General features: G+C 47.1%; 1 protein-coding gene across 5 annotated transcripts in view; it reads right to left on the bottom strand.

Annotated features, from left to right (window-relative positions):
- The window catches only part of CALU (calumenin), a 27,275-nt gene continuing 12,192 nt past the window's right edge, over nt 1-15,083 (bottom strand). For 2 of the 5 annotated variants that reach the window (XM_041002056.1, XM_041002055.1), the window contains exons 3-7: nt 14,520-14,713; nt 10,556-10,722; nt 9,683-9,743; nt 3,992-4,191; nt 2,054-2,605 (exon numbers count right to left, since the gene is read on the bottom strand). In XM_041002056.1, coding sequence (XP_040857990.1) covers nt 2,501-2,605; nt 3,992-4,191; nt 9,683-9,743; nt 10,556-10,722; nt 14,520-14,713 — 727 coding nt within the window. In that variant the 3' untranslated portion in view covers nt 2,054-2,500. Of the gene's footprint in view, nt 1,318-2,053; nt 2,606-3,991; nt 4,192-9,682; nt 9,744-10,555; nt 10,723-14,158; nt 14,167-14,515; nt 14,714-15,083 lie in introns of those variants that run through there. The other 3 variants (XM_041002057.1, XM_041002058.1, XM_041002059.1) reach the window with 3 other exon arrangements.

Raw genomic sequence — 15,083 nt, forward strand, 5'->3', positions numbered from 1 at the left:
GAATGTCAACAGTTTTATTTAGAAACAGATAGGTACCTGTTTGCATTACAGAATATAAAACTTGGTTTACACTCTATAAAAAATAACCAATATCCAAATTCAAGAGAGCTAGCATTCACAGGACGCATGATGGGGGTGTGTCGTTTCTGTTCAACAGCCTCACGCTCGACTTAAACAGCAACAATCCGATGGATCAGACGAGGGTACAGTGGTTGTTGCTGGGTCCCCAGCACCCAGAAGCCACCATCCTGGCAGGCCATGGCTTACCTCCTGGGCAACTAAGCTTTGCTTTCTAAGCGCATGATTTCAACATTAGGCCTGAGTGTGCGGTGAGGCTCCGTGGCCTCAAGGCTGGCCACCAGGGCTGGTGGCATCAGTGATTCTCTGGTTGATTTATCAGAAATGGAGCAGGAGGGTGGGGATTCCATTACCTTCTACTGGAGTTAAACTTAGTGTATTCATTATCAAGAGCTCAATGTGAAGGCTGGGGTGAAGTTACATCAGACCTGGCTTTTTACCATACCAAGTAGCTCAACATGATTGCGGAAGACCAAAGGAGATACTTATGTTCAGATTAATTAATAACCACCCAGCACCACCTGAATGTGTTATCCAGAAATATACAGGAAATAATAAAGGTTATATACACATATATTTATCTTAGTAACCTGAGGGCTAAAAACTTGGAATACAAGAATTCTTCTTAAAAGAGGCCCATCTGTAAGAAACGGACCCAAATGGACAGAGTTCATATTACATACAATATAGGTAAAGTGGAGTTGGGAACAGAGTGGGGTTTGTCAGCTCCTTCTACAACGCCCCTGGCTTAGGTGAGGATTGGCAACCTGCTGATTCACAATCTACCTTTCAGTTCCTGCTGGTGGCACGGAAGTGGGGAGATGAGGAACGGGGCGATGGTCCTCACACCCAAGGGGCCTCCCTCGCCTCCGAGCAGACATGGAGAGAGGCCCGACAGGAAGTGGTTTGCACTGTGAGGTATGAGGATCCCTGGGAAATTCAGCAGCACGTGGTTTTTGAAACCAGCACACGAGAACAGAACACTGCAGCCAAGCATGTAACTAATACTGTTGTTTAACTACTGTTCAGGAGAGGGAAAGGAAAGGAAAGGAAAAAATGCCCACATTGGGAGGCCCTTAAGCTTCCCAGGAGGCAGTCCAGGTCATCGCATGTCAGTTTCGTAGGCGGATTTCCGGTCCGAGATAGTTTCTCTCATAAAGGCACTTTCGATGATGATGACGTGATTGGAAAGGAGTGAATTTTAATTATGGAGAAACCAAGATTCACTCCTTGGCACACCTGGGGAAGAGGCACCACATGTGGCACTTAGCGTGATTTCAACAGGCGAAACATTATGCTGTAAGCACTTTAACAGATGCACACCCGGAACACAACGTCCGCCTGAATACGCTAGGATTCTTCCTTTAATCTTCTAGCTGTTTGGGCCGGAAGCAACCCTGTGAGGCTTACTACGTGAGCCTAACCCTTCCCCACCACAGCTGTGTTTGACAAAACCAGCAAGAAGCTGGTCCCATGGTGTGTGTGTGTGTGTGTAAGTAGATGGAGCTGAGCTCTCTCGCAGCATGGGCCTGTCCTTGCCCATGTGTGTGTGTAAGCAGGTGGAGCCGCAGCATGGTGTGTGTGTGTGTGCATGTGTGTAAGCAGGTAGAGCCGCAGCATGGTGTGTGTGTGTGTGTGTGTAAGTAGATGGAGCTGGGCTCTCTCGCAGCATGGGCCTGTCCTTGCCCGTGTGTGTGTGTAAGCAGGTAGAGCCGCAGCATGGGGTGTGTGTGTGTGTGTGTGTAAGCAGGTGGAGCTGCAGCATGGTGTCTGTGTGTGTCTGTGCATGTGTGTAAGCAGGTGGAGCCGGGCTCTCTCGCAGGGCGGGCCTGTCCTCGCATGGGGAATGGAACCACACGAGTGTGTAGCACACGCCCCCATTGCCTTCTCAGCAGGCAGGAAGAGAAGTACACTTGTTACATACAAATGGCGGGGATAGCTTTTTCCTTTTCTCTCTCCTGAACGTTTCTTATTGATCTTAGGCTTAAAAAACAAAGACAAAAACAAAAAAACCCCAAAAAACGAGTTAAGTGAGAATTATAAAAATTGTCAGGGAAGGGCTTGGGGAGAAGTACAAGGCTGGTGCTTGCCTCCAGATGTGGGCCAAGGCGCTGACCCTTCTTATCCTCCTCCCAACTAGAGAACAAAGACAAAAACAAACACACCATGGTATACACAGCACAAAGCGTCATCCTACAGACACAAGTGCACTCTCAGAGCTGTTCCTCGGACGCATGACTGCCCTCCAGGCCCTCGGAGACAGGAGGGACGGGGACGGGGTGGTTTTCATTGTTCCGTGACGCTGCTGCACGTCCTGAAAAGTTTGTACTAACAGTCTCAGTAGCGCAAACAATTTCATGTGAAACCAGAAGCTGTAAAAATAAATTACTTTTGAAGTGATGCAAGCTCCTCCGGCGCAGGCTCAAAACTCATCGTGCCGGACTAAGGCCTCCCCGAAATCTGTGGCCTGGCTGCCCACGAACAAATCATACTTGTCGACGATCTCCTCCTTGGTCAGCTTGCCATCCTGCTCAGGGAAAGCAAGAGGTGAGGCAGGAAGCACTCCCACTCCACGCCCGGAAACACGGCTACAGGAAGACTCCAGTTACTCCACTAACTGTCCCTTTCCTCCACTGGGAAGCAAACAGCAATCAATGTGTCTATTACAAGAAAGCTTAAAGTGGAAGGATGTCAGTAATAGACAACTCAATGCCCGAGATGGGTTGGCTCCCTAGGAGGAAGGTCCCGTCACAGCAGAATAGTGGGGCACCTGCAGGCCACGGTCAAGAACTGGGCAAGCACTTCAAAGTGAACCACTCATCACTGGACAACAATGAAGAACCTGCCACTAAACCTCAGCCGCACCTTGGCTTTGCCCTGGCCAGGAACCAGGTTAGACAACCCAAATCAAGGCTCAGGCACACATTTCCCAAGGATGTCTACTTGAGGGCCCAGCATGGTGGTAGCCTAGCAGGGATTCCCATATGGGCAACGGTTTTAATCCTGGTGGACCTGCTTCCCATTCAGCTCCCTGCTTGTGGCCTTGGAAAGCAGTTAAGGCCCAAAGCCTCGGGACCCTGCAACCACTTGGAAGACCCAAAGAGGCTCCTGGCTTCAGATCGGCGCAGCTCTGGCCATTACAGCTACTTGGGGAGTGAATCAACGGATGGAAGATCTTCCTCTCTGTCTCTCTTTCTCTCTATATCTGCTTTTCCAAAAAACCAAACCAAAACAAAAAATAGTAAAGTAAATCTTAAAAAAGAAAAAGGATGTCTGCTTGCATTTCTGTTCCCTGCGTACCTTAGGACAATGTACTTGGCAACTGGAGCAAGAACTCGAGACAAACCAACCCTTAGGAAGGCTCCAAGATGAGAAAATGCATTTGAAACGGAAGCTTAGCTCAGCTAGAAGGATTTCCAGAGCACTAAAATCCCCATATTTAGATCCACGTTTACTTTCAGTTTCAGCAGACTATTCAAGTTGATGGGGCTTAGCAGAAACACCACAGTCAATGGACTGAATGCCTCAGCTAATTCATCCAGGGCAACCTGAGCAGTTTCAGGGCAAAGATATTTACTAACTGTTACAAAGGACTGAATTTTTAAAAGTACACATTTAAGGAGCAAATTACTAGCTTTCAATGGGCAGAGTAAGCCCATTAAGGTAAAAGAACAAAAGAAACAACAACAACAACAAAAAGACAAGCAAAGATCCTGGGGCCTCAGGGAGCAGAGAGGGTGCTGTGTGCTGGGCTCAGGCTGAGGGACACAGGCCACTCAGCAGCTGTGGCCTCCAGGTTCTCAAGGCCACACCTGCCTCCTCTGCAGACTCAGACTCTCAGTCTTTGGCCTTGACAGAAATTCTGCAGGCGATGCCCTCGGCACCAGACTTGGACCCCTGCTAGCTGACCCACCTTGTTCTGGTCTGACTCATAGACGAGGTGCCTGGCTTCTGCCTCTGCGTGGTCATAGTCCGACGGCAGGATCCAGTCTTTGGTTTCTTCCTTGTCCATCTTCCCATCACGGTTCTTATCTCGGAACTCAACAAACTGCTCTCGCTCTGTCTTCACCCACTCTGGCTCATCAGCGTTTCCATCGTGGCTATACATGTCACCTGTGCAGACACAGAAATGTACTTGTCTTCTTCCAGACCGACTCACGTCATCTCTTTGGATGACTATGGCTAGGCACTGCCTGTCCATCTCCTTAGAACCTAACAGCACTAGGGAAGGTTTGTTACACCACAGCGACTGCCTAGCAGGGTATTTTCCTGGAGCTTAATTACTTTCTTTTTTTTTTTTTTTTTGCAGAAGAATATTCCCACCTGCTGGTTTTGAGTAAATAAGAGCTTCTTTATACCTTAAAAAAGGCAGATAAGACATTGAATGGCATCGAGAAAGGTAAAGACCAGCTGTGCCCTATGTCATTTCTCCTCAGTGTGCCTAAGTCAACTGGACCACTGCTTTCAGAAAGGTGCAGTTTTCAATTCTCAGGGAAACTTGACCAAGTGTAGAATGCTGCAAACCCAAACTGTCTCCCACCCGATCACTATACACAGCACACACACCACTGTCCTCAGCACTGCAGTGGGGTGGGCACAGCCGCAGGGCACACATGCTCTAGCTTGAGTCCTGGCCACCCTGCTTCCCAGCCAGCTATCTGTAAGCAGACCTGTAAAAGATCAATCTCTATCCTCAGAATTACTAGAGTGTAAAAAGGTGATTAAAAAATCTTTCCCTTAAAAATTTTTGTTGATTTTTAAAAAAACTTATTTTATTAGAAAGTCAGATCAGATTTACACAGAGAAGGAGAGACAGAGAGGAAGATCTTCCATCCACTGGTTTACTCCCCAAGTGGCTGTAATGGCCAGAGCTGAGCTGATCTAAAGCCAGGAACCAGGAGCTTCCTCCAGGTCTCCCATGTGGGTGCAGGGTCCCAAGGCTCTGGACAGTCCTCGACTGCCTTCCCAGGCCACAAGCAGGGGCTGGATGGGAAGTGGAGTAGTTGGGACAAAAACTGGTGCCCATATGGGATGCCAGGGCTTTCAAGGTAAGGATATAGCCATTGCTCCAGGTCCTTTCTTCCTTTCTGTAACTCCAACTTTTAAGTAAAATAAAGAACTCTTTTCTTAAAAATAATTCTTGGCCAGGCACAGTAGCCTAGTCCCTGCCTTGCATGTGCCGGGATCCCATATGGGTGCTGGTTCGTGTCCCGGCTGCCCCATTTCCCATTTGGCTCCCTGCTCGAGCCCTGAGAAAGCAGTTGAGGACAGGCCAAAGCCTTGGGACCCTGCACCTGCATGGGAGACCTGAAGAAGCCCCTGGCTCCTGGCTTCGGGTCAGCTCAGCTCTGGCCATTGCAGCCACTTGGAGAGTGAATCAACAGATGGAAGTTTCTTGCCTTCTCTCTGTAAATCTGCCAATAACAAAAAGTAACAAAAATTAAATCTTTAATAAGTAGATAAAATTATTTTTTATGACAGGCCATATGATTTTTGGCATGTAATACAAAAAGAGTTCTAAGAGCTAAATGACATTACTGTAACAAGTACCACTTGCACTAACTCGTTACACTTTAAATATAAACAAAACCTTTTCTGTCATTTTGTTCAAATGTGTATTAATAACTCTAACAGTAACTTAACTTGGAAGGTTTTGAAAATACCTGTCAGCCCTTTCACAGAGAACAACCATGCTGCCGTGCACACACCACTGTACCACGGGCAGAACGTCTGTGGGGTGAGGAGGGCCAGGGGCAGCACAAAGATGCCACTTGGTACTCCCTCCTCCCATGCTGCAGTGCCCTGGGAAACGGGATGGTCCCTGCCAGGACATGGGAAATGTGCACTAGGTGTTCTGCCCCTTGCCTCTGGTCTAGACGTGAGCCGTGGGAGAGTGAAGCAGCGGATGGAAAATTTCTGTGTCTGAGTACAACAAAAACAAACATTAGAAATCTAAAAACAAACCAGCTTGTATGAAACACAGAGCCAGTGGTGTAAGTTAATATGAACAAAAGAAAGAATACAAAATACCTGCTGGAGAACCGAGAAATAAATCCAGATATCTACATTCAACTGATATTTGACCTCAAACATATACTGGAGAAAAAGACAGCCTCTTCAATACATGCTGCTGGGGAAACTGGCTGACCGCATGCAGGGGGCGGAATGACACCCCTGCCTCACTGCACAGAGGAAACCCCACTCCAAGTGCATAAGACCCAAACAGAGAATCTGAAACAGCGGGCAGCAGAATGGTGGCAGGTGGCCCCCCAAGCTCCCTGCTGCTGGGCCTGAGAAGGCACTGGAAGGTGATCCGTGAGATCGGGATGAAGTCCTGGCTTCCGCACAGTGCAGGCAACAATCAAGAGTAAAGGGATAACCCACACAGGAAACCACACGCCAGCTGTTGTCACACGGGCTAATAGCAACCAAACCAACAGCAAAGTGCACCAAGGGTCAACCAACAACTTCTCAGGAGAGATGACTGCCTAACAAGTATGTGAACAAATACCCAACATCACTCCAATGTTAGTGAGCACTCAGTATCACTAAATATTAGGGAAAGACACATCAAAACCACCAGGATCCATCTTCTCCAAGTAAGAATGGATACTCTAAACAAGGCAAAAAACAACAAATGCTAGTGCTGAGGTAAAGCAAAGGAAATAGTTTTAGCTACATTTTATTTGTTTGAGATACAAGGAAAGTGCAAGTCAAGTGAACAGAGAGCTCCCAGTGCTGGCTCCCTCCCCACCCGCCCTCAGTGGCCAGGCCCATTCCAGGAACCAAACTCATCTCTCCAGTGTGGGTGGTGAGGCTCTGCTGCCTCCCACACTGTGCACGTGCAGAAAGCTGAAACCGGGAGGCAACTGGCTGAGCAGTCCAACACGACAGCCCCTCCTGGAAGGCAGTGCCACCTGGGATCCTAGCTGCCTACAAAAGGGTACTCAGAGATACTGCTCTCGTAATAAAGCCAACTGGAAGCCCCTCCCACAAAACTGAACCTACCAGGATTCAGTCACCCCACTACTTGGCATTTATTCAAAGGAAGTCACATCAGCACATCAAGAACTGCACCCCCATGTTTACCAAGTCTGGGGGCCAGAGGTGTCTGCTGCTGTACAGATGAAGAACATCTGGTGCATTACACTACAGAATATCAGTCATAAATATAATACTGTCATTTTCAGCAACACGAATGGAACTTCAACACTATTAAAGTGAAATACGCCAGGCACAGAGATAAGTACTGCATGTTGTTGCTCATATGTGGAAGCTGAAAGTGCTGACCTGGCAGCCAGTGTTGTGTGTTAAGCCCCCACCTTAACCCTGGCATCCCTCATGCGCACTGGTTTCAGCTCCAGCTACTCTACTTGTGATTCAGCTCCTCGTGATGCTCTTGGAAAAGCCCAGATGCTTGGGTCCCTGCCGTGACCTGGGAGACCTGGATGGAGTTTGAGGTTCCTTCCTTTGGCCTGTCTCAGCCCTAAACATTGCAGCCATTTAGGGAGTAAACCAGCAGCCATCTTTCTCCTGTCACTATCTTTTTACTGTTCTTTTCCTCTTTTCTTTTCTCTCTTAAGATGGCTACAAAGTCAGAAGCCAGGACCTTCTTCCAGGTCTCCACGCGAGCTGCAGGGATCCAAACACGTGGACTATCTTTCACTGCTTTTCCCAGGCACACTGTAGAGAGTTGGATCAGAAGTACAGCAGCCGCGACATGAACCAGAGCCCATATGGGACACCAATGTCAAAGACGACAGCTTTCCTGCTCCGCCACGACGCCAGCCACTCATTCTGCTATTTGAATACTTATTTATTCCCGGGTTCCCTGCAGTTCTTTACTATGAATTAGCATGCCACATGGGGCACACTACAGCTATGTATCTATCCACATGGTCCAATGTGGCTACTGAGAGCTGAACATGTAGCTGGGTCAAAGTGGGATGTGCTCCACTAGCAAATGCCTAGGTGAGGCGGGTCATGCCAGACTGGGCCTCAGTGCTAGTAGGAACCAGGGAGGGAGGGGGTAAAGCTGGTAAGAGGAATTTGGAGGGCCCCCCTGCTGGAGCACCTCATCCACTGGAGAGCATGAGTTGGGATGGTGGCAGGGCTACAACACCTGTGGGCCTCAAGCAAGCCAGATCAGGGAAGAGCCAGGCTTGGTTGACTGTCCCTGCAGGTGCAAACATGGAGCAGAATGGGTGAGGGTTGGTTGGGCTTTGCCGCAGCATCAGATGGCAGATGCTGGCACCAGTGGCTGGTCTGTCAAGGTAAACTACAGAACCATGTGGAAAGTGAGTGATCCGGGAATGGGAGTGGCCTAGGAGGGGAATAGTGGGCAACTCCCTCATAGGTTACCACTCCCACTGGAGAGCATGAAAACAAGGACTGGGTCAGGGGTGGCTGGACAGAACAGCACCCACCAGCATGTGTGTGGGCTGCACAGTGGAGCTGATTGGGTTGAACTAGGCTACAATCCATACTGACATGTATGAGAGCTGAATGGGATGTGGGACAGACTGGACTAGTCTGCTGTATATATTGGCGAGCAGGGGAACAAGGGCAGGGGGCGGGCCTGGTGGGGGTTATTGTGGGTCACTCCAATGAGGCTGCAGCTCCCACTGGTTTATGTGAGGGCCGAGTATGCGCTGGGCAGAACCAGGCTGGACTGCAACACCCATTGGTTCAAGTGGAAGACAGGGCTGGAAACAGAACCAACCGACCCAGCAATAGCAACCACCAGCTGATTGGGGCAATGGACAGTGCCAGGCCCTGTACTTGCAAGTACACACAAGAATTGGTCTGGGATCACCTCAGACAAAGTTTCTTTTGGGATCTCCCCAATCGAACTGCCAGTCTCAGAACCCATGATCTGCCACGGAGTATAAAGTGCCAGAGCCGAGCCTCCTCAGAGGCTCAGACGGAGAGGTTGAAAGCATAACCAGGTGCACATGGAGGATATGGCAGTCTATTGGAACCTGCAGAGGATACCTGGCACCACAACAGAGGACAAAACAAATAGATCAACGACCCCAGCCATGTGTTGGCAGTTAAAATCTGGGCAAACGGAGACTTTAAGTGGACTATGTTAATTAGTGGATTCTGCAACGACTTTATCATGCTTGGAATGGCGAGACTGGCAGCGATTCAGAACTGCTGAACTATCAAAAACCACTTGAGCAAGACCCTAGGAACATGCCCCACATTGGGGACCTGGAATGGGTGCGGCTTCTCCTTTATCTCCCCCTTTACCCCAGATACAGAAAAAAAAATGTGGTAATAATAGTCTTACCCACTTTCCTGTAGCCCATGAAACTTAGTGCCCTAATTAACTATGTAAAGATTGTCAAAAAATGAAAATTAAAAAACTGAAAAACCCACCCACACAAAGTGGGATGTGCTATGTATGACCATTTAAAAAATCAATAAATTATGCTGGTAGTGGAAATTATAGCATTTTAATTGGATAGTGCCACTGTGGATACTTTATTATCACACTGGCCTGGCTTAATGATCAGGTAAGAGCTGACCCACAGAGCAAATTGCTTCCAAAAGTCTTTTTTTTAGCTTCTTCTAAAAACACCACTAGAAACAGACTTACCAATATACTCTTCTAGATCAATGAAACCATCAGCATTCTTATCTATATCCTCCATTGTTTCCTAAGCAGGAAAGAACAAAAAGCCATTTTAGTTGGTCTCTGAATGAATCTGCCAAGAGAGAATACAGCACTCTCTCTCTCATTCTCTATTTCTCACAGACCCTGTAGAATTAAAGCAATGGGAAACTGGTGTTTTCCTAACTGGAAAATGGTAAACAAGTTTCTTCAGGGAGAATATGGGCAGTGCAGTACACTGCTGAAGTCCTGGAGCTGAGCGATGCCGCAGGCAGCTCCGGACAGCCCGTGCTGTCCCCAGCTGCCTTCTGCGGGAATTCTGGTATTACTGTACTACTATTCAGTGAGACCACTCATCATGAGATATTTTAAAAAACAGGATTCCCCCCTTTGTACTTTATATGAAGCTACTAATGAAAAAGCCAATTGTCTGATGGAAAGTATTAAACAGAAAGCCTAAAGTACTTAAAAAATGTACGGGGTCCAGCAGGACAGCTCAACAGGCAAATCTTCCACCTCCAAGCATGGCATCCCATATGAGGGCCAGTTCGTTTGCCAGCTGCTACACTTTCTATCCGGCTCCATTTATGGCTAGGGAAAGCAATGGAGATGGCCCGATGCCTTGGGGGAGCTATGTGGGAGACCTGAAAGAAGCTCCTGGCTCCAGATTGGCTCAGCTCCGGCCAATGTGGCCATTTCTGTCTCCATGTAAATCTGCTTTTCCAATAAAAGTAACAAAAAGAAAAGTGGTGACAGATCCTGGACCATGAATTGGACCAGTACTTGTGTATGTACATGGGAAAAGCTGAAGATGATGACAATGGCAGCAGAAAGACAGGCTGAGCCCTGTTCCCGCACCTGCACCACTATGTCTTTCATGTAGTCATATTCCTCGGGGTGCAGGAAGGCTGTGAACTCCTCCTTCGTGGCGATGAGGTCTCCATCCTTGTCTGCCATTTTAAATCTCCGCTCATCTCTAACCATCATCTGTTTATAGTTAAAACCATCATCAGGGTCTGGGTCATCTAGAAAACAAAAATTCAAGTCAAATCTTAAAGGCTCCTTATACAAACAAAAAATGCCTTGGATGAGGAAATCAATTTCCAAGAAAGAGTAAGCAAAGAAGAAATAACTCTTGATTATATAGGTAAAATTGTAGCAGTATAAAGACAGTTCATCTAGGGTTAAAATCCTGGTAATCAGACCTCAGAATTAAGTCCAAGTTGAGTGTAAATGGTTACCATTCAACACGGAACCCGGGCTCTTGGAAGACATAACCAAACATGGAATATGTCACTATTATTGGGATGACACAGCTGACATTTGCAGTTATGTCTGGGATGCAGTGCTGGCCCACGGTCACACCATATGGGTTTGAACTCCACTGCTCCCTCACAGTGTGAACGTAGGCAAGTGCATTAACTGTCTCCAAGATGGACATAAATGTGGTACCCGCCTCACAGGGTACCTAAGCATTTCATGAGAAAGTCAGTCTAGGTGGAGTTCTTGGACTAAGACCTGACATGGCTAGCTTTCAATAAATGTCAGCTCTTGCAGCTCTTTTACGTAAACACAGGGCTCTCATCATGAAGCTGAATGCCAAAGGACTTCTAGCCCATTTCCAGGACACTTGGATTCAAGTAAAGCAATGTCAGAACATCACCACTTTGAAAAATCACAGTTGATGCGTGTGTGTGCTTGGCCAACCAGGATATCTAAGCCAGAAGTTACAGGTGCTGCTCACCCTTCCTTACATGGATGCAATTTCTAGAAAGTACGAACTATTCCAGAGTTACAGAAAGCAGAGTACTGCTTGCTTAGGAGAAAAGACATGGGCAGAGTGAGAACTAAAGGAACACAAGGACGTCTCGGGGTGAGAGGTAAGCCCACTGTCTGGACTGTCCCCAGTTTCCCTGGCATATATATTGGTCAGAACTTAACAACTGTGCATTTAAGTACCCCCATTTCACCATAGGTCAATTACTCTGATAAAGTTAGTTTATTAAAAGAAACATCCTATTACAATCAAATTGATTTTAGACCTGTTCATCTGGTACAGTGTGGCAGTGCACAGGCAGCAGTTAGTGTCATATACAGGACGGAAAGAAATTTGGTTTCTTTAGGCTGAAAAAGCGTGAAGGCTTTAACTTAACTGCAGAAAAGAGAGAAAAACGTCAAACTGCTGTGTGAACCAATGCAGACAACAAATTTGAGAACACTTTGAAAGACAATAAATTTTTATTCTTGTAACATACCGAATAGTTTTGTAAAACGATCCACAGGGCCTTTTAAATAATAACACCAATTCTGTTGATCTTTGATATTCTGGCTCAACCTTTCCACACTTGAAGCATAAGAGAAAACAAGAGCCAGTGTTGTTATAGTGTGTAAAGCTGCCACCTGCACTGCTGGCATCCAAAATGGATGGCGTTTCGTGCCCAGCTGATGCACTTCCTATGCAGCTCTCTGCAAAGGCAGAACATGGTCTAAATGCTTAGGCCCCTGCCACCCACGTGGGAGACCTGGAAGAGGCTTGGGCTCCTGGCTTCAGCCTGGCTCAGTCCTGGTTGTTGCAACCATCTGGGGAATGAACCAGCAGATGGAAGATCTCCAAGCTCTTTCTCAGTAACTCTGATTTTCAAATAAATAAATGAAGACATCTTGAGACAAAACTGTTTTGAGAGGTGATCAGCTCAAAGTTTCATTCTTTATAGCTTGTAAAAAAAATTCAGTCAGCATATTGAATCATCATAGATGTATACTCCAAGCTGTCACCTTTCTCTGATATAAAGTCATCTCTTCTAACCAAACACAAAGTTTCAGCACCAGTGGTGTTACATGACAAACACAGCTCCCACTTTCACACTAGATCCTTACTCACAGCCCTCCTCTTACCCCTGGGGTAGACCATGGTGAGCAGTCCAAGAAGCATGACAGCAACATGGCATGCATGAGGAAGAAACTTTAGGTGACAAACCTCGGGCCTACAGCCCTGTCGGGGCCCAGGCCTTGCCTAAGAGCTCGTGTGTACTTCTGACTGGCCGACACAGCTCTGGAGAGGCTCCTGATTTCATTTGGGAACAGGCACAGTGGACCTTAGGATACCATCTTTCATTTGTGGCAGAGAAGGGTGTTAACATCCCTTCTGAGAGCAGTGGATTCATGAAGACACATTTTACCTAAGAGCTAAGATGATTCCTATGTGAACGCAAAAGTGAATCAAACACCAATGAGCAGGCAAACTCCTCGTCACACCCGGAGTGCTGTCAGCCCCGCACGCCTCTGGGGAAAGACACCTTATAAAGGCATAGCTACTTCAGCCAGCACTCCAGCTTATGTATAGTCTCCGGCAGTAGAAATACCCATCACATTGAATCATCTGCCTTGTGAGGCCATGGGCTCTCAACAGATTTTTATGCAAACAATCATCCGGAGTTTTATTCTGGGCAGGGCAGCGGGTGAGTGCTTAAGTCCAAGCTGATTTATTAACACAGCATTTCGTGTGGCTCACCAACAGCCTACCCTCCGCTTCACAATCCCTGCCAAGGAAACTGGGAGAATGTCGAGCCAGAGAGCAAAAAGCATCACCTCCCACCTGCACTGACTCTTCTGTACACATGTTCTTAACACGGTGCAGGATCTGCTTGATCTTGGCTAAGCATCGGAGCGGAGACAGTGCCAGCTCAGTCTGGGAAATGAGAACACGCTTGACACAGAAATAAGTCTCTTCCCCAGAAATGCATGCAGTTGTGTAACTACCGTGGACAGCTGGCTCGCAGCGGACAGTGACCATTACACTGCTGGCCAGTCGGAGGGACACTTGCTCCCAAATTCCCCCGCCTCAACTGTAGCCGTAGGCAACAAAGGACTCACAATTAAAACACCTTAGGGCAGCAACTCGGGAAGACTGTCACTGAATATTCAGCAGAAGCAAAGTGGAACAAGCAACAAAATTACTTACAGGTGGCCCCCCACACAAATCAACCGAAAGCAGTCAAAATAACATTCATTTGCCTTGAAGCACTTGCAAAGCAGGCTGAAAAACCCATGCGCCAGAGGAAACAAATGGGAAATTTTCATTTCTAAACTTAGTAAGCAGTATAGTTAAATTTTTTAATTGAGGAAGCTATTTTGTTTGAATTTTATTTTACCAAGAGAAGACAGTGCATTTTACCAGATGTCCGCCAGTTAGAAAGGAATCTAATTTGGTTTGAATTTCAGGCCCAACATTTGAAAGGGACAATGTCAAGAGACATCTCCAGGTCTCGCTTGGCGTTGCTGGAACAGACACAGTCTCTTCAGTAGAATCTACTCTGAACATCATCCAAGAAGGAAATACAATCAAACAGATTTGCAATGCTCAAGTTGTGGAAGACGCCAAACTTCAGAACAAAATCAAACCAATAATACATAGCACACAGAGTTCAAACAGAACCAAAGGGCCATCAGCTCAGGTGGGACGACTTGGGCTAGGCACCATTCTTCTTTTTACTGTGTGACCCATTTGTTTCTTTGACTCAGGACCATGGTCTCCAAGGGCCGACACCTTGCCCCTTACCCAGGTATGTGCCATAGGCCACGTTTCTGTACTCATCCCAGGAGATTAAGCCGTCTTGATTCATATCAAATTCCTGCCACTGGCTTTCAACATTGCCATATATGTATTTCTTCTGGGCGTGCTTAATCCAGGCTTTCAGCTCCCCCTCCGTCACAAACCCATCTTTATCCGCGTCTACTTTATCTACAATCACTCTACAAGACAAAACAGTTACATTTCAAGGTGCCGGCTCCACGAGGCTTTCCCCCGACGGTAGGGACCTACCTAGGACGTAGCCGTAGGTGGCATTTTTATACTCCTCCCAGGAAACGAGGCCGTCCTCATTGAGGTCATGCCCCTTCCACTGTCGCTCTACATCCTCGTAAATCCAGCGTTTTTGTGCAAACTTAATCCAGTCTTTGAGCTCATCCACAGTGACAAACCCGTCCTTGTCGCCATCTATTTTACTTACAATCTTTCTGTAGAAAATGCAGAGAAATCCAGCAAGAGGTTAAAAGGACACCAGGCCCTGGACATGGCCAGCTTGTGTGCTGTGACCACAGGTGTCGCTCAAGGCTAATGCATGGAAAAGTCTCCAAAACCAAACATTACACAGGCATGCCTGGTTTCCCTCAGAAGGGACTCATTTCTGATCATAATAAGCCATTCAGGGTAAATGTTATTATTTATTTATTTATTTATTTATTTATTTATTTATTTACAGTCCATGGCTGTTGCACTTACACCCCAAAGCCAAACCATTCTGTCAGCACTCAGGAGCAAATGCCCATGCCTGTTTGGGTTCTCCATGCTTACTGCTTTGAGGAAACCGAGAGAACCCTCATTTCC

The sequence above is a fragment of the Ochotona curzoniae genome, unplaced genomic scaffold (assembly GCF_017591425.1).
Source record: "Ochotona curzoniae isolate NIBS_2020 unplaced genomic scaffold, NIBS_Ocur_1.0 scaffold_2476, whole genome shotgun sequence".
Lineage (NCBI taxonomy): Eukaryota > Metazoa > Chordata > Mammalia > Lagomorpha > Ochotonidae > Ochotona > Ochotona curzoniae.